Here is a 23,459-nt window from a genome sequence, read left to right as displayed (position 1 = left end):
TCAGACAGAGATGCGCCGAGCTGCAGGGAGGGGAGAACGGGTGGAAAACAGAGGTCTCCTGAGAGCTCCACAAGCCGATAAGTCGGAACCCAGCTCCACCAACATGTTATATTTCAACCCATTTTCTAAAGTGCAGCATTATGTTAAATGCACTGGGTTTTACCCTATTACATTTAAATTTCATGGTTAAACAGTACATGTTAACATCTAAGATCAGCTCGGCAGTGACCTAAAATACATAAATATAATTTCACTTACCGAAAACAATGAAGTGGAGACTCCTTGGACGCTCTATTAGTGCAATTAATAATAATAATAATAATAATAATAATGCATTGAACTTATATAGCGCTTTTCTAGACACCCAAAGACGCTTTCACACACTCTCATAATTAATGCCACAGTAAGTCATTTTGTCCAACAATTGCACAAAAAATATCAAAAAAAGAATACACACACACACAGTTTCCAAATCCCGGAGCAGTTTCCAAGCCAGACCGAGGCTCTACTGAGGCCTTTCCACGGAGCTAGCTCTGTGGTCACGTGGGTCTGATGCTCATTAATTATACAGAATTTTAGGCTTTTAATACACTTAAACAGAATAGTGAGAAAAAAATTCACCCCCCTCAGAGTTGTCATGAGTGTAAACTAGATCATTTCAACCAAAAACATGTTCTGGTACCAGGCTGTAAACATGTTTATTTCTGCTGTGAAATTGGTATTTTTAACATGGGAGTCAATGAGGATTTGCTCGCTTCTGACACCAGCCCCCAGCGGATGAGGGTGGAACTGCAATTTTTGGTACTTCAAGGTTGAGACCAATTTTAGAGCCGCATTGTGGGGGCTTGGTACCTGTCCACTATAGTGACCATTATGCATCAAAGGGCTAGAGCTGCAGGATGATGTTGTCTGTACCATACTACGTGGCTGCACTGCACTGGACTCCCGCTGAGTCTTGCCGCACCTCCACCTGGGTCAACCACTCACCTGCTGATATGACATGTTGGCACTCAGAGCCACTGGCCTCCTTACGAAAAACGCCCTACCACCCGTTTTTCTAATGAACGCGATGAACAGGAAATCTTCCTTCCTGCAGTCAGTTTCTGTGTCTGCTCTTCTCCTGAGTGGTGAGTCTGCTGTTTGTGTGTGCGAGTGTGCACGCACGAGTGTGCACGTGCGAGTGTGCACGCACTTGTTAACGATTCCAACTGAGAAACTCCAAGAGGGCATGCAGGGGGATTCACGGGGGTGCTGTCAATCATTGCCTCAGTAGATCTCTCTCGGTCCTCCAGGCAACGCCTTTTTTCCAGGTGGTTTTCTAACAGGAAGTTTGGTTGAAGTAAGTCCCCACCCATGGTGTCACTCCCACTTATGACCAAGTTTACTAGTTTTTTCAACGCATTTGCAGTAGTCTCTAGTATAAATAAACGCCCTGTGAGTCAACATCTGTGAGAAAAAAATTCTGAAGCTCCTAGTAGAAGTTAGTTGGAGGAGAGGGAAGCAGAAGATGGCAGGGTTTATTATTCATTTATTATTTTTATTGAAAGTTTTATTCATTATTATTTCCTGATATTCCTAAATTTCATCTCTGATTTGCTGACAGCAACGTGACTCTTCCACTTGTTGTTTGCTCTGCAATGTTGATGTTTTGCCTCTAAAGGTAACCCAAGCCTGAAGGAGTTCTGCCGTGTGGTAGAGTTGCTAATGCTAATGGTTAGCTTCTACTAGCCGTGACATGCTCTGCTGTTTCCTGGACACCAAATAAACAACAGCCTTTCTTGTTACTAGCCAAGATGGGTGACTATGAATGCAAATTTTAGTGCGGCATAGATCTGGGCTGCTTTTCTAATCCAAGCATTTCCCCGTCCATGTTCTAGTAGCGGCTAATGCAGGAAATAGGAGTAGAAGGCTATTGTCACATTTAATTTCTCAGTGAACTTGGCCTTTAAAATTGTTTATAATTTATTTTGATTTCTGGGGATGTTGGAAAATGTTTAGAAATAAGAAATCTAACAAAATCATTGATAGCAGCTGGTTGACCTTGTGCAGAAAGGACAAAGGAACCAAAATCTTATTTGTTCCTGCTGACTGCCTTCCAGAAGGACCACTTTAAGTAAAAAGGCCAGTTGTTCCAAACAGCTGTCAGAAATTGTTTGAGTCATCCTGCTGAGTGATTATTTGAGGATGACTTCTGTGTCTGTCTTACAGAACGACGATGGCGGACACTGCTGTCTAGTCAACAAGTGGAGCACGTTTCTGAAGGCCCGTCTAATCTGCTCTGTCCCTGGAGCGGACGGCATTGAGACTCACTTCGATGAGCTGCGTGAGTTAGAGCATTTTCCCACTTTCCCCCTGGTTTTAACTCAGAATCTGGTATTTTCTGTAACTCTGAATGTTACACACCGCATCTCCCTCATCAGTTGAGTCCTGACTTCATCACCTGTTGGTCATTTGTACTCTTCAGACAATCGGAAACTTTCTTTCTTGCAAGGAAAACAAACTGCGGCTGTGGCATTTTACAGATCGATTTCCACAAATTGGTGGAACCTGTAATGGATCTGCTGGGAGGCAGCGGGAGCCACATAATGAACATGTTTCTGACCTCTCAGAGAAGCTAGCAGATGGAACGTGAGCATTTCTAAATGAGCGAGTAATCACAACTTCTCAAAACAAGCGTCTGCAGATGGACTCCATGTTGACAGATTCAGTATCAACAACTTTGTCATTTCTAGAGTTCACTTCACATTTGTGTTGCATAGTTCCAGCATGATGTTAATCCACATGAACTCATGTTTTGCAGCACCGTGTGTGTGTGTGTGTGTGTGTGTGTGTGTGTGTGTGTGTGTGTGTGTGTGTGTGTGTGTGTGTGTGTGTTCCAGCTTTAAATGAATGTATTATTGCCACATGATGACATCTGATTTTGCTTTGATTAATGTACTATCCAACTATGCATTGTTTTTTTTGTTTGTTTTTTTTTTGGCCAAAAAGTTGAGCAAATAAGACTAAATAATGAGTAATAATAGCAATGGGTTTCTGGGATCAGCCCAGCTTCCAGCAGATCATCTGAGCCCAGCTGTCATCCACATGACTGACAGGATTAAGTAGGAATATGCTGGATTCCCGATATTTAAATGTCAAGTGGTGTTAGTGGATACTTGTGAACATTTTTATATAACCTGTAGACTACTTTCTAATTTTTAATATATGTGTGTGTGTATATATATATATATATGTATATATATTTTTTTTTTCAATTGGAAGTTAGGATTAATGACAAAAAAGCTAAATTGATGTCAAAACCAAGCTCAATTTCAATTTTTTCAGTAAAAATAAAAAAAAGCATAAAGAAAACAATCAATAAATTCTGTCTTTTTAGGATGCAAGTTAATGTTGAGACAGAATAATGACAAATTTACAAAAGGAAGTTCAACTGGAGGCTAACAATACAGACTGATTAAGTGACTCAATGCATTTTGGGTAAAAAGTCTGCTCTTAATCAAACCGCATTGAGTAAAAGGATGATTGTGTCATTTTATTTAAAAAAAAAATCTTAAAGGTGTGGATCACGGTAAAAAAAAATTGGATTATTTCTGATTAATCAGTCACTGCAGTCTGAACATGAAAATAGTCTCCTACACCTTTCTCCTGCATTATCTTCTGATAGAAAATAGACGGTGAAAATCTAGGATTTTAAAATCTTCGCAGATCTACGTCACACTGTCACTTAACATTCATAGACTCAACCATCTTGGCTCATGATGTGAAAGGTTGTTTTTGGTTTATCGGAAACAGCAAAGCATGTCTCAGCTAGTTAACCATTAGCATTAGTAAATCCACCCCACAGCAGAACTCCTCCAGGCTTGTGTTTGTGGCGATAAAACATCAGTTTTGCAAAACAGAGTGAGTGTCATGTTGCTGTTATCCAATCAGAGTCGAGATGTCCAAATATAAGGAAATAAGACACCAAATCCTGCTATTTTGTGCCGCTCCACACACCTGAGTAAGACTACAAAGCAATCATTCATACTAGAAACGACTGCAAATGTACTGATTAAACAAGTGTTTAAAAGTTTAAAAATACTTTTTGGGGGGGCAAACTATGACGGCATGTTGGGGTCACTCAGAAAAAAAAAAATTACAGCTCATTTTTTCAGCGGTACATTTAATTTTTTTTATTTGTCAATTAATTTATTAAAAACTACTAAAAAGTAACTTTCCTGAAAGTAATTAGATATATTATTTCACATTTGCCTATTTGTTTTGTTTTTAAAAAGAGAAAAAAAAACAATACAGTTTGACGTAATATGGATTTTTATTTTCACACGCGATACACATAAGTTTCCTAAAGTTTCTTCCTCTTAAAAAGCTACAGTTGATTTGAAATTTACGAGGTGGCTGAAGTTGGGTTCACTGTTTTTCCTAAAGACATTGACATGTGTGGACTCGCCCCACCAAGAATTGACCCAATGACCTTTAGCGTTGTAGACAACCGCTTTTAATCCTGAGTTACAGCCCTCGTCTTGTTGCTCCCTCATGGTTCTCAAGACCCTTACGCCCTGGATGTTTTACATGTTTCCCTTCTTCACCACACCAAATTCAAAATGTGAGGGTCAATATCCAGATTCTGCTCTGCTAGATGACCCATTTATCTGTGTCAGGTGTGTTTTGATCCGCAGTGCAAAGCACTGATGCTCTCCGTGACTCTGAGCTGCATCTATAGCAGCTGTTCTGGGTGCTTGATGAAGCTTTGCAGAGGTTTTTAAGCTTTAAGAGCACTCAGTGTCTGTGACAGAAGAGCACTCCTCTGTCAGTGTTGCTATACTTTTTGTGGTCTTTCCACGGTGCAGCATGACAGCTGCAACCTCGATGCAGATCGGCACTAATGGTGAGGTTAATGTGAGTCCTGAGGTGCAGCGTAACAACCCACAGCGCTGCAGTGGGTCCTCCCACAAACCACAGACAGTCTGGTAGAAATGTACGCTGTCTCCAGCCCCGCTAGTCCTGATGGAGCCTGTATGAGGACTCTGGGGGGAGAAGAGTAGGGTTGATTCATATGGCAATGTTAATGTGTTTTGCTGAGGGACAAGAGGAACGTAAAGGGGCACGCAGTTGCAAAAGCGATGAAAATGTCGTCCCGGCAAAAACATGAATGAATTCACGAACCATAAAGTTTCACTGCTCTTTTCTTTTCCTGACACGTCTTAATGGACTGAAAACATTTCAGTTCTGTAGATCCTAAAATTTCAGATGTTTAGTTTTCTAGTAAATTCTGTGTTAATCATAGATTATATGTAATCTAAAATCTTTCTCACCTCGAGTGAGTTTTTAATAAAGACACAGCTCCTTGTTGTGTTTCCCAGTCATCTTATTTATTGCATCGCTGCCAGCAATTAGACATGATTCTCACCAAAAAGTGCTGCCTCATCAAAAAATCAGAAAACAAAAGTCAGATTGATGCAGCCGGTTCCAGGTCGTTGCTGATTTATTTCCTCTCCCTCCCTATAGCCAGGAGCTCTGTCAAGCTGGCGTCAGATGGGTTATGAATCACAGCTTAGTTTGCCAAAAGTTCCTTTTTGCTGCAATCAGCAGTCGTTACCTGTCAGTTCACACCTTGGTTTTATCAGAAGGTTTTTTTTTTTCAAATAATGGTATCTTGTTTGTGTCTTTTTAATGTTATAGATCTGATTGTACCTGAGCCATGTGTGAGGTTTATGTAATCAGTGCCCTCTCACAGAGATCGAGGTCATTTCAGGGTAGTTTTATGGATGATCCTGGAAAAGATCTCTGATTATAAAAGGTAGAATCGAGTTTTGTTTGCATTTGATGAAAGATAATTATTGTCCAATTTTTAGGAAACCTTTTCAAACGAGCGATCTGTTTTTCCAAGTTTGTCACTGAAGCGAAGCCCTATGTGAACATATGCAGAATCAGGCTGTCCACTTTAAATTTATTTCGGTTTTCCTCTGTTTTGTTTTTCGTGAACTTCTGTCTCATGAAAACATTAGAGGATAGTCGGGGTGTAGCGTTGCCTCAGTCCCACAGTCACTGGATGCATATGGCTCCTATTAAAACCGTGTTTCAGCAGACATCTCCGTTTCACTCCTATTCCCTGCTGAGACTCAGACGCTGTAGTCTCAGGTTTGGAAGAGTTCACATTCAGGATCTTACTGAAGGCTCCACTAACCACAAGTCATGGGAAGCTCGTTTCTTAACTCTACCCCCCACCCCCACACAAAGGAAGCAAAACCTCCCCACGTCAGAATAAGGATTACATGGGTTTCAACTATCATAAAGTCTTGGGATCGTTTCATATGAGACACTAATATTTTCTTTTCAAGTAGAAAGTTTTTTCTCTCCAAACATCTTGGTTGGTTTAAATTCACTAAGTGTTCCTCATCAAAATGATTCTATAAACACGATGTCGAAATTGATGTTTTTCTCTACATAACGTCTCAGAATGGCAACTAATTACAATTTATTATGTCATTATCTACAGGAGATGTGTACATCCAGCCAACTCAAGACACCAAGAACCCAGTCATCTATGGAGTCTTCTCAGTTTCAGGGTGAGTGATGGCTTTCTTTTCTCCGTTTTCTACCAGATGGGTCACTATGGTAACGTATCGTCATTTCAGGGCTGAAACCTTGTGCCTCCATTTTCAGGTATTTACATTAAAACTCATCTTTTGCATCATTTTATGCTACCATGTAGGTCTCTACTGCCTCTCCAAACGCAGAAAAAAACTTCCATCCATTTTCCGTCAATATTAGGTTTTAGGGATTATGTGCAAAGCAATTTAAAAAGTCCCCGTTTGTGACATCACAAGTGGGGTAAGTAAAATAGATGTGCAGGAGGAGTAGCAGCTCTACTCCAAACCTCCCCCGATTATCGGAGCTTCTCAGCTTATAGCAGCCTACGCAGGGGGTGGGTGGGCGTGTTTGATAACACAACACAAAGGTAGGAGTGGAGAAACTATGGATTTATTGTAAAGAATTATCTGAATCACTCAGGAATACTATCTCAATTGTTCTACTCTCCTAACTCCTTCTGGGGGATACTAAAGCATTCCCAAGTTGGAGAAAATAATTATTCCCTCTAACATTTCTGGGGTCTGCTCCAAAACAAAACCCTCCAGAGGAGACAACCAGGTGGATGACTGAACCAACTCAGAAGACTCTTTTTGATGAGGAGGAGCTGCAACTGTACCCAATCACCTTACAGAGGAAGCTCCTTTTATCCAGTCATGATATACATTTCATGACCATGACTCGGCTCGCCACAACAGGCCAAAGCAAAGTCCTTCCTCTTTGAGGTGAGGCATAAACTGACTTCCAGCCAGGAGAGAACATTCCACAGTTTTGTAGGAAAAAGTTTTTTTCTTCTTCTGTATGAACATGAAGTGACGTTGTCTGCTTGCACTTCTTCCAACCATCTGACTACAAAGACAAGACAGGAAGTGGATGTGCTTTCTTCTGAGAGTCTGACAGAAACTGCAGTTCTGCACAAGCCGATAGCAGGGTGTCGCACGCCACTCAGCATTCAGCATGCATGCTGAGGTTCCGTCAGTAGAGACATAATAAACTTGTCTTGATTAATGTATTTGGAAAAGAAACCTTGTTATTGTTCCTGTTCTCGTCAGAGGCATCAAGCACATTCAGGCCCAGCTGATAGAAACACATGTGGTGCTAATGATGGGGGTCCATGACAGGAGTTACAAACATACTACACCCACCACCCAGCAACAAGAGCCTGAACCGCGGCCATTCTCTGCTCTGCGTGGGTGTTTGTATGTCAGACAGCTTGACTCGGCTCGAGTCAGCCGGTGTTTGTGTGTGCGTCGTCGTGTTTTAGTTTGTTCCTGGCTGACGATGTGGAAAGGAAGTCTGAGGAGTCACAAGCCGCAGAGAGTAATTATCTCAAGGATGGAGGTTGACGTGTTCACCTGTTTTCACTTGTTTTCCTTCAGATCTGTGTTTAAAGGCTCGGCGGTGTGCGTGTACTCCATGGCTGACATCCGCATGGTGTTCAACGGGCCGTTCGCCCACAAAGAAGGGCCCAACTATCAGTGGGTGGCGTACCAGGGGAAAATTCCTTACCCTCGACCTGGCACTGTGAGTTCAAAATGAAGAAAATCAATGTTACTGCCATCAGATCGAAATAATAAATGGTAGCGGAGCAGATCTGACCTTCAAATTATCAATCTGTCAACAGTGTCCCGGAGGCACTTTTACTCCCAACATGAAATCCACCAAGGATTACCCTGATGAGGTTATCAACTTCATGAGAAATCACCCCACTATGTTCAATGCTGTATACCCGGTGCACAAGCGCCCCCTAGTGGTCAGAACAAACGTGGATTATGAGTTCACCACTATTGCTGTGGACCAAGTGAGAGCTGCTGACGGGAGCTATGAGGTGCTCTTCCTGGGCACAGGTCGGTAGTTTGGAGGATTGTAGAAAAGATAAAGCGTTGAAATGAATGAAGATTAAGAAAGAATTTGCTTTTTCAGATCGTGGGACGGTCCAGAAAGTGATTGTCCTGCCAAGAGATGACCTGCAAACAGAGGAGCTGGTTCTAGAAGAAGTGGAAGTGTTCAAGGTGGGTTTTTCCGGTCTCTGATTAGTCCGTTTTCCTCTTTTTCCTTCACTGGTTTTGGCTAATCTGTCAGAAAATAACGATCTGTTCATCTGGTTGTGTGCCTGTAGGTTCCCACCTCAATTACCACCATGAAGATCTCATCAAAACGGGTTAGTAAACTTTATTAAAACAAAACATTTCCACAGGGAATTTAATCAAAAATAGATAGTTTTTAATTAATAAGCAAGATATTGAAGCAGAAGTCCTCTAGGGACGAATTGCAGAATGCAGAAAAAAATAAAGCTTTACTGAAAAAGTCAGATTGATTATGCATTAAGTTCAGTTCATTATGCCAATTGGTTAAACGTTTCTATGTAAGAAAACCCAGCAGATTGGATCGAGTCACTGACACAAGTCCTAGACTTTACAGCAATTTCCATATTAAGCAAGCATGTAGCGACAGTGGAGTGGAAAACTTCCCTTTAACAGGAAGAAACCTCCAACAGAACCTGGCTCAGCCTTCACACACACACACACACACACACACACTCACACACACACACACACACACACACACACACACACACACACACACACACACACACACACACGCGCACACACACACACACACTCACACACACACACACACACACACACAATGGGTAAACTAGCAGCAGTACAGTCTTTGTTTAAGAAAGTATAAAGTTAATACCATTATTAATGATCAATGTCATTTAACTTGTCTTTTTATGAATCATCCACATTCATCAGATGTCTTTATTGGGGATTGTTCTTTTCTGTTTCTTTTAAAAGCAACAACTGTATGTGGGATCTGTCCTGGGCGTGACCCATCTAGCACTCCACCGCTGTGACGTGTACGGGGAGGTCTGCGCTGACTGTTGTCTGGCCCGAGACCCGTATTGCGCCTGGGATGGAAAATCCTGCTCCAGATACTCTGCTTCACAGAAGAGGTGAAGATCGAAGCAGCACAGATGGCTGCACTTTATTACAATCTGATCATCAACGTAGATTGATGTTGATGGGTTGATGATTCTTAATTTTTTTATTATTTCTGGCTCATTATTTGACTCTTTTAGACGAAGCCGCCGACAGGATGTCAAGTACGGAAACCCGATCCGCCAGTGCAGAGGGTATAACTCTAACAGTGAGTATTTTTGTTCTTTAAGACTTTAGACTTCAATTATAGGTTTTAATGGAGAATTAAAGCTTTAATGATCACGTGTCCACCTAATGCTTTGTAGACAATAAGAACACTCTGGAGACGGTTCAGTACGGGGTGGAGGGAAGCACTACTTTTTTGGAGTGCCAGGCCCGCTCTCCGCACGTCTCTCTCAAGTGGCACCTGATGAAGGAAAACAGTGATAGAAGGAAAGAGGTGAGTGGCAATTTTATTTTGAAGCAAAGTTTTGACCTTGATATGCTCTCTTTTTTTCACAAGAGAATTTTAAAACAGTACACAAAGGAGGTTGGAGGTTTGAACTTTCAAAAACTCACAATGTATTTCTGAACCTGACTCCCAGAAAGATTGACAGTAATGAACATCTTCAGGAATATGATCAGAGCATCAAAACCCTCAACAACCTTCAGGAAAGAAGGGTTGATTTGAAAATCAACACACAATAATGGAAATGTTAAGAGTTTGTTAATCCACACATTTGGGTTGAGATGTAAATAATCTTCAGGAAAGTCAAAATTTCAAAAAGCAAAAAAGATCACCACGTCTTGGATGAGTGAGAACCTTCATTCTCATTTGGTGTCCGTTGTTTTTAGGTTGCCTTTTTTTAAGTTCACTCTTTCTGTTCACTTTAGATCCGCTCAGATGGTCGCATCCTAAAAACGGATCAGGGTCTCCTGATCCGCTCCGTGCAGTCCTCCGACAGCGGCATCTACCATTGCACGTCCACAGAGAAAAACTTCAAGCACACTCTGGTGAAGCTGCAGCTCGTGGTCCTCTCCAGTCGCACCGTCAACAATGTGCTAGTGGAGACGGGAAGTCCGGCCCTTCCTCCGCTCCAGTCCAGCGCCTGGACTCCGAGTGCAGGTCAGTACAAAGACCTGCTGACCATCTTGAGCCAGCCAGAGATGGGCCTGATCAACCAGTACTGCAAGGATTACTGGCAGCATGGAGACGGGAACCTTGGGGAAAGCAAAGCCAAGAGTATGAAGGAGCTGAAAGAAGAGAAGAAGCCTCGCAACCGCCGGCATCACGACGATCAGACGAATCCAGCCGAGACATGAAGAGCTGAATTACGTCCTGTCGCATACCCAAATGCCGCCCTTGTCCACCTTTAACTTCACAACCTCCCAGACACCACAACCCTCCATTAAGAGCAATGACTCTGGTTAGCTGACAACGCAACAGAAAGCATCAAACTGTTTCCATGTAACTGTTGGGGGAAAATATTTATTGTAGGTTGTAAAAAAATAATTCTTTGTACCTATATAGACATGTTTTTTGTGAATAGAGAAAATCTGTGCAAATATTGTTATATTATTATTATCATTATTATTAGTGTCATCACATTGTGTTATCATGATGAGAATATCTTTCTTTTTGGAGCAACAATTACCCAGAACTTTGCAGGGTGTGGACACAGACTCGTGAACTTAACTGTTGGATCAACTGACTGCTGGCAGAATTTAAGGTCAAAATCGAGTCTCTCAGACCGCCTTTAGCGTCTTCAGCCTACTGTAAACCAGATGCATTTTTTTACAACAAAAATGGCAACATCCGGCATCTCACAGGACATATGAAGATGGTTAGTAATGCCCACAGACTGCAGCTGCAACAAGTCACACACACACACACACACACACACACACACACACACACACACACACACACACACACACACACACACACCACACACACACCACACACACACACAAAACCTGTCCTGTGAATTTAAAGTCGTTCGTTCTTCCATCCAAACTCTCCAGACTGGCCTCAAGTAGAGATCTTGAACCACTCATTCATATTCTTCCACAATAAGTTGCTGCCAAGTGTTTTTTTTAATGTTTTTATGTGAATAACACACCTCTTTGTTGTGTTCCAAACGTGATCTCTGTAAGCTGTTTTACTGGAGCGGGGGAAGATTTTCTAAAGGCACAAAAGCTAAAATCATAACATTGCCTTCTCTTTTCTTTATGGACATTTTATATTCCGGCAGGCAGCTAAATGTGAGTTTGTAACTGTTTGTGATTGCCGACAATATTAGACAAAGCACCTTCTGTTGCCAAATTGGTACATTTTAAAATAAAACTTGTAGTAAATCTGATTTTTAGGCATAATGGACATTATGTCCATATTAGAGGGGATATTTTTTTGCATTCCTACCATGTTATTGTAAATACTCGTAAAACTCTAAAACAAATGTGCAGATTCATTATACGACTATTACGATTGGTGCTGTATCATCTGGTAACAACAGAGACTTTTGTGCTGGTTCAGAGCCATCTTCATGCTTTTATTATTGGTGCCACGAACTGGAGAACCGATCAACTTCAACACAATAATCAGCATCACAGGTTCAACCACTAAAAAGATGACCTGGAGAGAAAACCACGGTCTTCGGAAGTGGATTTTCTTCGTGCATGGCATGTACAGCGTATGTATGTTTGTTGTAATCGTCTAAAATGTTGCTGTGGATGTCAGTGAATGTGTGTCATGTTGTGGGAATACGGATCCCTTTTTTACCATTGGAAATGCTGAAAGTTTAGAAAGATTGATTTTATTTTTGAAAAGAAAACAAGTTTGCATAAATTTCAAACATGTTTTCTGTGTTTGACAGCTCTTTGAGGTAACGTACGAAATGCACAGTCGGTGTTAATGTGTAACGACTCTTTTCTTCCTTGTCATTGTTGCAAACTAATAAATTAAAGCTCTATATTTTATAATAAAACATGTTCTCTTTTGTTTGACACTGCCAAACATGTTTTACTGTAATAAGTACAGAAGACCGTTCCTCTTCGTATAGCTGTGAGCAAACATGTTAAAGTGGTAAGGTGTGGTTTACTTCTTTATTCAATACATTTGCATTGTTATCTAGTGAAAAGCAATGCCTTATGAGTCATCTAACAAAAAAAAACTATGATGCTCCTGTTCTGAGACGCAGAAGTTTGCTGGTACAGAGGTGGCCTGAAAACAGCAGGATTACTCATTTATTATTGATATGCACACACCTCGCTTCTGATTGGCTAACAGAATGTGTTCAGCCATGTTGCTTAGTCACTATCACCAAGAGGCCCAATCCTAACACTCGCACTTCCACCCTTGCACCTCTTCAATTGTGTGTTCCCATCCGGGGGTGCGAGAGCTCAGGGTGTCCCCATTCTCAAGTTCGGAAGTTGACCGTCCCTTTTGCACCCTTGATCTGCACTTCGTCCAAGTTCACATTGATGCAGACTTTGACAAAGGGTATTATCCACAATTCATTGCTAAGGGAGCAAGGCTCACGTCTTTTCTGAAAATACATATTTTCTAATGAAAGTATTTCTTTTTAGGACAATTGATTGATGTTCTGTATGTTTTTACACAAATATTTAATTGTTTGGGATGAGAATCAGCACCTCTAAATCTGAGACCATGGCCTTGATTCGGAAAAGGGTAGAATGCCTTCTCCGGGTCAGGGATGAGGTCCTGCCCCAAGTGGAGGAGTTTAAGTAACTCGGGGTCTTGTTCACGAGTGTGGGAAAACTGGAGCGTGAGATCGATAGGTGGATTGGTGCTGCATCTGCAGTCATGCAGGCGTTTTACCAGTCTGTCGTGGTGAAGAGAGAGCTGAGTCAGAAGGCGAAGCTCTCGATTTACCAGTCGATCTACGCTCCTACCCTCACCTATGGTCATGAACTTTGGGTAGTGACTGAAAGAACGAGATCGCGGGTACTAGCAGCCGAAATGAGTTTTCTCCGAAGAGTGGCTGGGCTCTCACTTAGAGATAGGGGGAGAAGCTCGGTCACTCGGGAGGTGCTCGGAGTAGACCCGCTGCTCCTCCACATCGAGAGGAGCCAGTTGAGGTGGCTCGTGCATCTGATCAGGGTGCCTCCTGGACGCCTCCCTGGTGAGGTTTTCCGGGCATGTCCAACCGAGAGGAGACCTAAAGGTAGACCCAGGACACGGTGGAGGGACTATGTCTCTCACCTGGCCAGGGAACGCCTTGGGATTCCCATGGAGGAGCTGGCCCAAGTGGCTGGGGAGAGGGAAGTCTGGCCATCTCGCCTTAAGCTTGGTTTATGCTTGACGCATTCACTTTCCGCTTGGTGATGCAGCTTGCGGATGGAACGCGCTTCACAACTCGCAGTGTTTATGGTTCATGCGGCTCGTCTCTGCGGTGAGCCAATATTCTCCCAAATTGAACGGGACAGCATGGAGCTCTACGGCATGCATCCAACACTACACCATAGTAGAAGTAGAAATTACTGTTTACAACATGGCATTTTAGCATTTTTAACAGCGTCCTCGTCTTTTCTGACAGTGCGAGCTATTTTTCTCCAAGAATTATTAACAACATGTTGATCACGGTGATCTCTGAGAGCTGAATCATACAAATGTCTGTATTTACGAACCTCTGCCATACTAGTTCTTGCCGGTCCGCCATGTTTTTCCACGTCCGACCGTCCTCGTGGTTAGAAAATTTCCTAGGTGCGCGTTGCGGAAATCTTGGGTCATGCGGAGGCGCGGTGGAGGGGCGTGGTTGTTAAAATGACGCAATTTCGCCGCGCAGAGCCGTGCGGAACTCGCGGACGCGTCAAGCATAAACCAACCTTTAGGCCACTGCCCCCGCGACCCGACTCCAGATAAGCGGATGAAAATGGATGGATGGATTTAATTGTTTGTTTGAAAGTTTGTTTCTTTAGAAGCAGCACAGCGACCAACATCCCGGCATTTGTTGCGGTCAATCACGCAATGCTTTCTGTCCCATTTCAGTAATTATTTGCTCACATGTGCAGTACGAGCTCGAAGCCTTACTGCATACTCCCTCCAAGTGCACTTCACAGAAGACCGTAGAGCATGGTGCAAGTATTGTGATTGAGCCACACACTCCACTCTCTCTCCTCGCTGCAAAAAAATGTTTTAAAGCCTTCTTGTGGGCGGGCGTGAGCCAAGATGGGCGAAGCAATGAATGCAAATTCACAGTATGAAATAGATAAGTGAGGATAAAATCTTAGCCTTTCACCATCTATTTTCTATCAGAAGCTATCACAGGAGATAGGTGTAGGAGTCTGTTTTCACATTCATCCTGCATAAAAAGCTCAGAGTGACCAATTATACTCAGGAATAATTGGTGTGTGTGTGTGTGGGGGGGGGGGACCACACATTTAAGCGTTGCTGCTTTCATTGTGTCAAACATTGCAAGACACACACACACACACACACACACACACACACACACACACACACACACACACACACACACACACACAGTTATTACATCCATGCATCACTGAAGAGAGTAGATTAGGATTCTTTCCCTCCTTCAGATTTAGGTCAATGAGATCTGTTTAGTGAAACCACTAAGCCCTTTAAGTACCTCAGAACTCACCATTTAATCTGAAGTATCCAATAAGAAATGTCTTATTTTGTGTTTGCATGTATACTTTTCTATGTGTGGCATTTTTGTTGCAAGTTTTATTGTGTATTTTGCTGTAGTACGAGGCTGTTTTTGTGTTAAATGTGTTGGTTCTTCACCATATTGCACAAATAATCATTGTCATATTGATTTTCACTTTCAGCTGAGTCCTAACATGGAATTAATTAGTTTTGGTCAACTATTTAGCTTCTTCCCTTTTCAAGACATCTAAGAAGAGCATGAGATAAGCACTTGAGCCGATGCTCATCTTCCGCTGAGCACAGCAAAGTACCCTAAAGGCTAGAGCACAACTATGGTCCTCCGCTCCTCATCACACCTCTGCCCTATAACGTCCCTGTCCTTGTGCTCCATTGGCTACCACCGGTCAGGTGGGTCGAAGGTTCCCAAAATCCGCTCCTAAGTCGGAAAAATACTCAAACCTCAGGCAGCTGTAGGCAGTTCAGGCATCAGCTGTGCGGTTGAAGGCACCAGCCGGGACCTTCTTCCATTTTTCCTTGACACTTGGCTTTTAAACAGAAGGGACCTAAGCCGGGAAAGGTAGGATGGGGGCCGGAGCTAGCGCTGAGGAGAAACGCTCCAGGGAGCTGGAGAAGAAGCTGAAGGAAGATGCTGACAAGGATGCAAGAACTGTCAAGCTGCTGCTGCTAGGTAAAGACACCCAGCTTCAGATGCTTCAGCAGGTCCTGGTTCATTTATATGGAATCATGATGCTTGCATTTCAAATATTCTGCTGTTAGGCATTAGAAGGTTTGCAAGAAAATTACAAACATTTAAATAAACATTTGTAACAAGCATAAATACTGTTGGCTTATGTTTAATTGTTGCAATGGATACGTCTCATTATTTTTACACAACTTGTTTGAGTCAAGCGAAGGCTTAATAACCTGTCACTGAACTGCTGAGACACTTGGATTATCACTCAAGCCAATCCTCTATTAATCCTGACACAACAGGTCCAACAGCACAAAGGGCTTAGCAGAGAAGGACACAGATATCAAGAAAATCCAAACAGAACCAACATAATTAAAAAGAGAAAGTACTCGCGTGATTCAAAACTTGATATACAATTGAGCCTAGGTTAGTTTTTAATTATATTTTACAAGTTATACAGACAAACATGGGTTTGTACCTGAAACAGTATCTCAGAATTTATAACTCTTGCCGAATGCACAATTGTTGACCTGGTTATAAACAGACATGCCAGGTTATTCCATATATTTTTTGTGCACAGATCCACCATCATCTAATAATGTAGGTCAAGAAAAAGATTAGACATGAAATAAGAAGTATTATGACTTGTTAGGATCATCTGTCTGATGAAATATGTCATCTAAGATAAACCCAGGTCCTCTTCTGGAAACAATGTAACCAATAAAATTACTAAACAGATGTAAGGGTTCTGGAAAATTATGGAAAATCTCAATAAAACTGGCTTTAACAAACATCTACTGATGTTGGTGTTCTCTCGTGTAGGTGCTGGAGAATCAGGCAAAAGCACAATCGTCAAACAGATGAAGTAAGTTGGACTTTAGGCCCTGGTAGCTTTTATTTCTAAATGTAATCTGTGCCGTAACGCCGCATTTTCTCTGCAGAATTATTCACAAAGATGGTTACTCGCTTGAAGAGTGCTTGGAGTTTATTACCATCATTTACAGCAACACCCTGCAGTCCATCATGGCTATTGTAAAGGCCATGACCACACTCAACATTAACTACGGCCACCCCGATCAGCAGGTCGCCACAAACGTCCATATAAATGTTCCCAGTTTGTTGGCAAACAAACAGAACTATGGGTTAAATGTATTTTCTTTGACTCTGTCATGCAGGATGATGCCAGGAAACTCATGCATCTTGCAGACACGATCGAGGAAGGAACCATGCCCAAAGAGCTGTCGGACATTATCCTGCGTTTGTGGAAGGATTCTGGTATCCAGGCATGCTTTGACAGGGCTTCAGAGTACCAGCTCAACGACTCAGCTGGATAGTAAGAACTCTGAATTGTGGAGGTTTCAAGTTTTGTTTTTGCATTACTCAACTGAAACTCTTTTCCTCACAGCTACCTAAACGATTTGGAGCGACTGATCCAGCCAGGCTACGTGCCCACTGAGCAGGATGTGTTGCGATCAAGAGTCAAGACCACCGGTATCATCGAGACCCAGTTCTCCTTTAAAGATCTCAACTTCAGGTGTGTTTCTGCATCACTTAGGATTAGCTGAGCTACAGAGTGAAGACTTCAGATCAAATGTCTTGGTTTTTCTCATGCAGAATGTTTGATGTGGGTGGCCAGAGGTCAGAGAGGAAGAAGTGGATCCATTGTTTTGAAGGTGTCACTTGTATCATTTTCATTGCTGCTTTGAGCGCTTACGACATGGTGCTGGTGGAGGACGATGAAGTGGTATGGACAGTTACCTATTTTTAACTATTTCATGCCAAGTATCAGATGGTTATAAAGATCTTCGTCGAACTTTACTTCCAGAATCGAATGCACGAGAGTCTCCACTTGTTCAACAGTATTTGCAACCACCGCTACTTTGCCACCACCTCCATTGTACTCTTCCTCAACAAGAAAGACGTGTTTGTGGAGAAAATCAAGAAAGCTCATCTCAGCATGTGCTTCCCTGAGTATGATGGTGAGATCTTATTTTTTTAATTATGGCATTTTTTAAACAAAAATTGCAAATTACTTCATTTGACATGGTCTCACATAGGACCCAACACCTATGAGGACGCCGGTAACTACATCAAAATACAATTCCTGGACCTAAACCTGCGTCGAGATGTCAAAGAAATCTACTCCCACATGACCTGTGCCACGGACACGGAAAACGTCAAGTTTGTGTTTGATGCCGTAACCGACATCATCATCAAAGAAAACCTGAAGGACTGCGGTCTCTTCTAAAAGTTGGGCAGAGGAACTAAACAAGGGTGAGCAAAGAGAAAGTGAGCAAAGATACAGAAAAAAATAAAGCCGCTTAAAGCTGTGGTCCGTAGCGTGATGTCATCAAGGAAAGAAGCAGATTTTGAGGTTTGATTGGCTATAGCTCCCACCCCTGCCCCCCTTAACATTCTGGAAGGTAACGCTGTACTAGCCAACAGTAAAGGCAGCACAATTATCTCCATTTTTATTTATTACAGTTATCTAAAGATAAATGAACAGCTTAGTATTTACCAGTCCATTAGAAACTCGACCAACTCCATCAGTTTTGAGCTCTTGTTGACCTCAAATTTTAGTCCATCTATTAAAAGCATCTTCAATGTAAATTATGCTCAACTGTTGTAAACGTCTCACGGAGTTTCCTCCGAAGAGCTCATAAATGTTAAAATTTTCTTTGAGCAGTAGAAGGCTGTCGAGGAATCGGTAACTTTGAGAATTGTTTTGGTGACTCTGTTGCAAAATCTGGCTACTTCTTCTTCTTTGTTGTTGTGCTAAACTGACTAGGGTGCTTTCTCGTTGACTGACTGCTGCCCCTTGTGGATACGAATATATGTTGGTCAACGCTCTAGGATAGTGTGAAGGATTCCTTTTGATGTAGAGGCCAGGGTAGGGACTTAGGAGAAATATAAATTTTGAAAGATGACCTGCATTATATATAACAGGGTCAGTTTCGAATTCAAGCATTTTTTCAAGTTACTTTAAAATGTTGAAACTACATACCCTAGCTTTAACCATCTAACCATTGGGATTCTCTTTTTGTTGTCGTAGGGTTCTAACATAGAAAGTTCCTCAAATCCCTCCAGTAATTAAACTGAGGACTGAAGATGGAAATTGTCCCCTTGAAGTCATCTTGAAACAGCAAATGCAAAAACATTTATTTCAATTTGTGTCACAAAATAACTTGCAGCTTTGACCAATAACTTCTTTTCATCTGAAACCGACATCTAAAGACAGAACATCCTTTTCTAATTTTAGGACAAATGTTATGTCAAACTTTTCTCCGATGTCTTTGGAGGGCCGTGCAGTTTGTCGTTCCGGTTAATCCAGGTAAACTAAGTAATTTAGAATGTTTTAATAGACAGATGTGAATAAATGTCCAGTCTTCAAGCTCCAGTTTTGTTAGTATCCACCAAAAGAAGACCACAGTCAACTCACCACCTGCAAATGCACTTCAGTCTAGTTTAGGCATTTTAATAAACTTCCACTAGAAATGGCTTTAATATAAAAACACACAACCGTAAACTTTGCAGCACAATTAAAGAACGTTTTTGAGTGAAGCACTAGGGGATGTTTTTCCAGTAGTTGAAAAGGGCCGTTGTATATAATTATTCAGATTTCTAATGAAGTATCAAGTTGTAGAAAACTCCATTTAAAATTCTTTGTTTGAAAGACTTTGAAGTATTTAACTTGTACAAAGACACAAATGGTACAAATTGTTTTAACTTATTAAAGCTCCTGTAGAAAACTCAAGTGTTGTCATTTTTCACAAGTTAAATATCCATCCATCCATCCATCCATTTTCACCTGCTTATCCGGAGTCGGGTCGCGGGGGCAGTAGCCTAAGTCGAGAGGCCCAGACTTCCCTCTCCCCAGCCACTTGGGCCAGCTCCTCTGGGGAAATCCCAAGGCATTCCCTGGCCAGGTGAGAGACATAGTCCCTCCAACGTGTCCTGGGTCTACCTTTAGGCCTCCTCCCGGTTGGACGTGCTCGGAAAACTTCACCAAGGAGGCGTCCAAGAGGCATCCTGACAAAATGCCCAAGCCACCTTAACTGGCTCCTCTCGATATGGAGGAGCAGCAAATCTACTCCGAGCCCCTCCCGGATGACAGAGCTTCTCACCCTATCTCTAAGGGAGAGCCCAGCCACTCTGCAAAGAAAATTCATTTTGGCCGCTTGTATCCGCGATCTCGTTGTTTCTGTCAGAACCCAAAGCTCATGACCATAGGTGAGGGTAGGAACGTAGATTGGCTGGTAAATCGAGAGCTTCGCCTTCTGACTCAGCTCTCTCTTCACCACGACAGACCGGTTAAACGCCCGCATCACTGCAGATGCAGCACCAATCCACCTATCGATCTCACGCTCCAGTTTTCCCTCACTCATGAACGACACCCCGAGTTACTTAAACTCCGCCACTTGGGGCAGGACCTCATCCCTGACCCAGAGAAGTCGTTCTAACCTTTTCCAAATCAAGACCATGGTCTCAGATTTAGAGGAGCTGATTCTCATCCCAGCTGCTTCACACTCGGCTGCGAACCGCTCCAGCGAAAGCTGAAGATCACGATCTGATGAAGCCGACAGGACCACATCATCTGCAAAAAGCAGAGACCTGATCCTCAGGCCACCAAAAAGCATGCCCTCCACACCTTGGCTGCACCTAGAAATCCTGTCCATAAAGGTTATTAACAGAATCGGTGACAAAGGGCAGCCTTGGCGGAGTCCAACTCTCACTGGGAACGAGCCCAACTTACTGCCGGCAATGCGGACCAAGCTCTGACACCGGTCATACAGGGACCTAACAGCCCGTATCAGAGGGCCTGGTACCCCATACTTCCGGAGTACCCCCCACAGGGCCCCCCGAGGGATGCGGTCAAACGCCTTGTCCAAATCCACAAAACACATGTAGACTGGTTGGGCAAATTCCCACTCACCCTCCAGGATCCCCCTAAGGGTATAGAGCTGGTCCAGTGTTCCACGACCAGGACGAAAACCACATTGCTCCTCCTGAATCTGAGGTTCAACAATCCGACAGACCCTCCTGTCCAGAATTAAACAAATTAAATAGAACACATTAAAGTCTTGTTCGGGATCTGTCATATAAAGCTGCAAAAGCAACGAAAATGGTGACAGAACGCGCCCCCCTCAGTTATCATTCCTCAGCCACGTCTGCCGAATACCAGACCCCACATTGCTAGAGTAAACAAGAGAGCGTTAAACACCAGTCGCCGTTTTTTACGTTCAAACATCTTTTGTTGTCCGTTACTTCAAATGGTGTTTCTTTTTGGGAGTCTGCTAGTTTATCCAAAGTGGAAATGCTAACAGCCGGCTGTTTCTCCCTCTGATAATATTGAGCCACGAACCTCTCACACCAGTGGTGTTCTGTTGCAAAATGTGCAAGTGCGTAATGAGTGAAGGACCCAGGGAAGCATGGAAGTGCTGCGGTTCAGTGCGACTGACAACCGAATAGTCCAATATTTGTTTTTTGAGCCGTTTTATTGGTGGAGGTTTTTAGACAAATGTGAGAGAACCACTTCATTAATATTTATCTTTTTTTTTTTTTACCTCCCTAGTTAATTTATAGCTATACTGTTGTGTTCTGACACTAGATGGCAGTACAGTGCAATGTAGATATATAGAGGTGCAGCATAGAGTTCTGGAGTAGTTCTGCTACAGCACATGTGTCAGACACAAGGCCCGCGGGCCAGATGCAGCCCGCGGAGCATTTTTATGTGGCCCGCGAGATAATTATCAAAAATATATTAAAACTGACCCACTGGCTGATTTTACCGCAAAGACTTCAACTCCCATGAAGCTTTGCGGCATTACCGCAGAGCCAATGCGCCCCCTCCTTTGTGTTTTTTCCAGCGCCTGCTGCCGGTGTCTGCAGCTCTGCTGTCTCGGACAAACTACACTCCTCTCACTCAGCGCCAAGTTCACTCAGCTATTTTCTGACGTTGAAGCCCAGAAACGGAGATTCTAGCCGCTCAGTAATGTGTTCACGACTGAAAGAGAAAGTTTTCCAACTAACGCCCAGACAGAGCTGATATAACTCCAGCGAACAGCGACACGCTCAAACCAGCATGACTCTGTGGCTGCTGTCGTTGTGTTTCCTCCCCGACACACAACGTGGTCAAGCTGCTCAGACATGTTCAGCAGCACAAACCTATGTGAGCACCTGTTGTCATCTAATGTTGTCATTATTATGATGAAGATGAACAAAACAACAGGAGTCTCCTCCTCAGCTCAGATCAACCCCATAATGCAGGTATCTGGCTGGAACAGGTGAGCATCATAGTAAACCAGTGGAGCAAACTGAGCTTTAAATATGTTGGTTTTATGCTCTTTTTCTGCTCTAAAACATGAAAGTTAACAGGTGAGATGTTGCATTTTCCTTTAAGATAAAATGGTAGTTTTATTTTGTTGTTGGCCCGTGAGAAAATATTTAACCTACAGTAAACAGGAAATGGAAAGGCTGCAGATAGATGAATAGAATAGAAAATCCCTTTATTGTTCCTCAGTGGGGAAAGCTAGATGTCACAGCAGCGATGACACTTATTACAGGAGAAAAAGAGGAGCATAAAAAATAAAAAAAATGAATAAACAAGAAAACATAAATCCTGAATAGATTTTAAAAATGCTGATTATACCACAAGTAATGAATACCACTTATGTCTTTTATTTAAAACTGACTTGCTCGTGTGTAATTTGGTTATTCCACATTCAGCGTTAATGCAGAAAAATGTTTGTTTCCAAATTTAAAGATTCAAAATTGCATATATGTTGATAAAGAAAACGTGCAAATTTGCCGTCACTTTTTCAAAGAATATTAAGTTTGGCCCCCGACTCCGTCCCAGAGTTTCATTTCGGCCCCGTGTGAGTTTGATACCCCTGTGCTAGAGTGCGGCTAAAATGGATGCCTGCATGTTCCTACCAACTACAAAACATGTTAGAATGTTAAAAGACATGAAAAAAAATGTTTAAGCTAGCTTGTTTAGCAGATTTAATGATTTCTACTTAGTTACTTAGCAGCACTGAAACCTGTTGAGTTCAGCACAAACAGATTGAAGTAGTTTTAAAACTGGTTAAAGAACTTGTTGTTGTTCCTTTATTTGTACTGAAACAGATCGAAATTACACATGCCTCAATAAAAATGTCATTGCATGATTAAAAGTCGCTTTTTAATTCAAATGTAAAGGTCTACGTTCAAACAAGCTGAACTGTTTGATGCAGGGACTTAAACGAGACAAGAACGTATCCACTTGCTATCCTGTTAGTAATCATTTATTTCATTAGTTCCTTCGTTACTTTGTAATTTTAGAATAAAAAATCCTTGGAATTTAAACAAAAATTTTGTTTCACATAAATACTGTCAAGCAAAAAAAAGTGGCTAAATTTCCAACTAAATTTTTTAAGAAAAAGTCTGTGTGAATACCGTGTGGCATAATTTCTATTTTCTAATGAGCCACTGTGACTTAGGCCCAATCCCAATTCTCTCACTTCCACCCTTGCGCCCTTCAATTGCGCGATCCTGACCAGGGGTGCGAGTGCGTAGGGTTTCCCGATCTCAAGTGCTGAAGTTGATCATGCCCCTTTTGTGCCCTAATCCTAAAGCTCCT

General features: G+C 42.3%; 2 protein-coding genes across 4 annotated transcripts in view; both read left to right on the top strand.

Annotated features, from left to right (window-relative positions):
• The window catches only part of sema3fa (sema domain, immunoglobulin domain (Ig), short basic domain, secreted, (semaphorin) 3Fa), a 62,826-nt gene extending 51,771 nt beyond the window's left edge, over nucleotides 1-11,055 (top strand). For all 3 annotated transcript variants that reach the window (XM_015958936.3, XM_015958935.3, XM_015958934.3), the window contains exons 10-19: nucleotides 2,209-2,323; nucleotides 6,497-6,566; nucleotides 7,968-8,112; nucleotides 8,213-8,435; nucleotides 8,512-8,600; nucleotides 8,708-8,749; nucleotides 9,393-9,550; nucleotides 9,677-9,744; nucleotides 9,842-9,975; nucleotides 10,410-11,055. In XM_015958936.3, coding sequence (XP_015814422.1) covers nucleotides 2,209-2,323; nucleotides 6,497-6,566; nucleotides 7,968-8,112; nucleotides 8,213-8,435; nucleotides 8,512-8,600; nucleotides 8,708-8,749; nucleotides 9,393-9,550; nucleotides 9,677-9,744; nucleotides 9,842-9,975; nucleotides 10,410-10,838 — 1,473 coding nt within the window. In that variant the 3' untranslated portion in view covers nucleotides 10,839-11,055. The remainder of the gene's footprint in view (nucleotides 1-2,208; nucleotides 2,324-6,496; nucleotides 6,567-7,967; nucleotides 8,113-8,212; nucleotides 8,436-8,511; nucleotides 8,601-8,707; nucleotides 8,750-9,392; nucleotides 9,551-9,676; nucleotides 9,745-9,841; nucleotides 9,976-10,409) is intronic.
• A 4,526-nt stretch (nucleotides 11,056-15,581) lies between these two features.
• Nucleotides 15,582-19,582, top strand: gnat1 (guanine nucleotide binding protein (G protein), alpha transducing activity polypeptide 1). Its single transcript, XM_015958937.3, has 8 exons — nucleotides 15,582-15,838; nucleotides 16,664-16,706; nucleotides 16,783-16,924; nucleotides 17,017-17,174; nucleotides 17,247-17,375; nucleotides 17,456-17,585; nucleotides 17,667-17,820; nucleotides 17,899-19,582. The coding sequence occupies exons 1-8, from the start codon at nucleotides 15,733-15,735 to the stop codon at nucleotides 18,087-18,089; spliced, it is 1,053 nt and encodes a 350-aa protein (XP_015814423.1). The 5' UTR covers nucleotides 15,582-15,732; the 3' UTR covers nucleotides 18,090-19,582.
• Nucleotides 19,583-23,459: the final 3,877 nt, after the last annotated feature.

Source organism: Nothobranchius furzeri, chromosome 3 (assembly GCF_043380555.1).
Source record: "Nothobranchius furzeri strain GRZ-AD chromosome 3, NfurGRZ-RIMD1, whole genome shotgun sequence".
NCBI lineage: Eukaryota > Metazoa > Chordata > Actinopteri > Cyprinodontiformes > Nothobranchiidae > Nothobranchius > Nothobranchius furzeri.
Note: the sequence above shows the minus strand (reverse complement) of the source record. Positions and strands in the feature narration are given on the sequence as shown.

Coding starts and splice junctions, on each gene's coding strand:
- gnat1 (XM_015958937.3), top strand. CDS start 15,733: ATGGGGGCCGGAGCTAGCGCTGAGGAGAAACGCTCCAGGGAGCTGGAG. Junction 15,839..16,663: donor TGTCAAGCTGCTGCTGCTAG/GTAAAGACACCC, acceptor TCTCTCGTGTAG/GTGCTGGAGAATCAGGCAAA. Junction 17,175..17,246: donor CTCAACGACTCAGCTGGATA/GTAAGAACTCTG, acceptor TTTTCCTCACAG/CTACCTAAACGATTTGGAGC.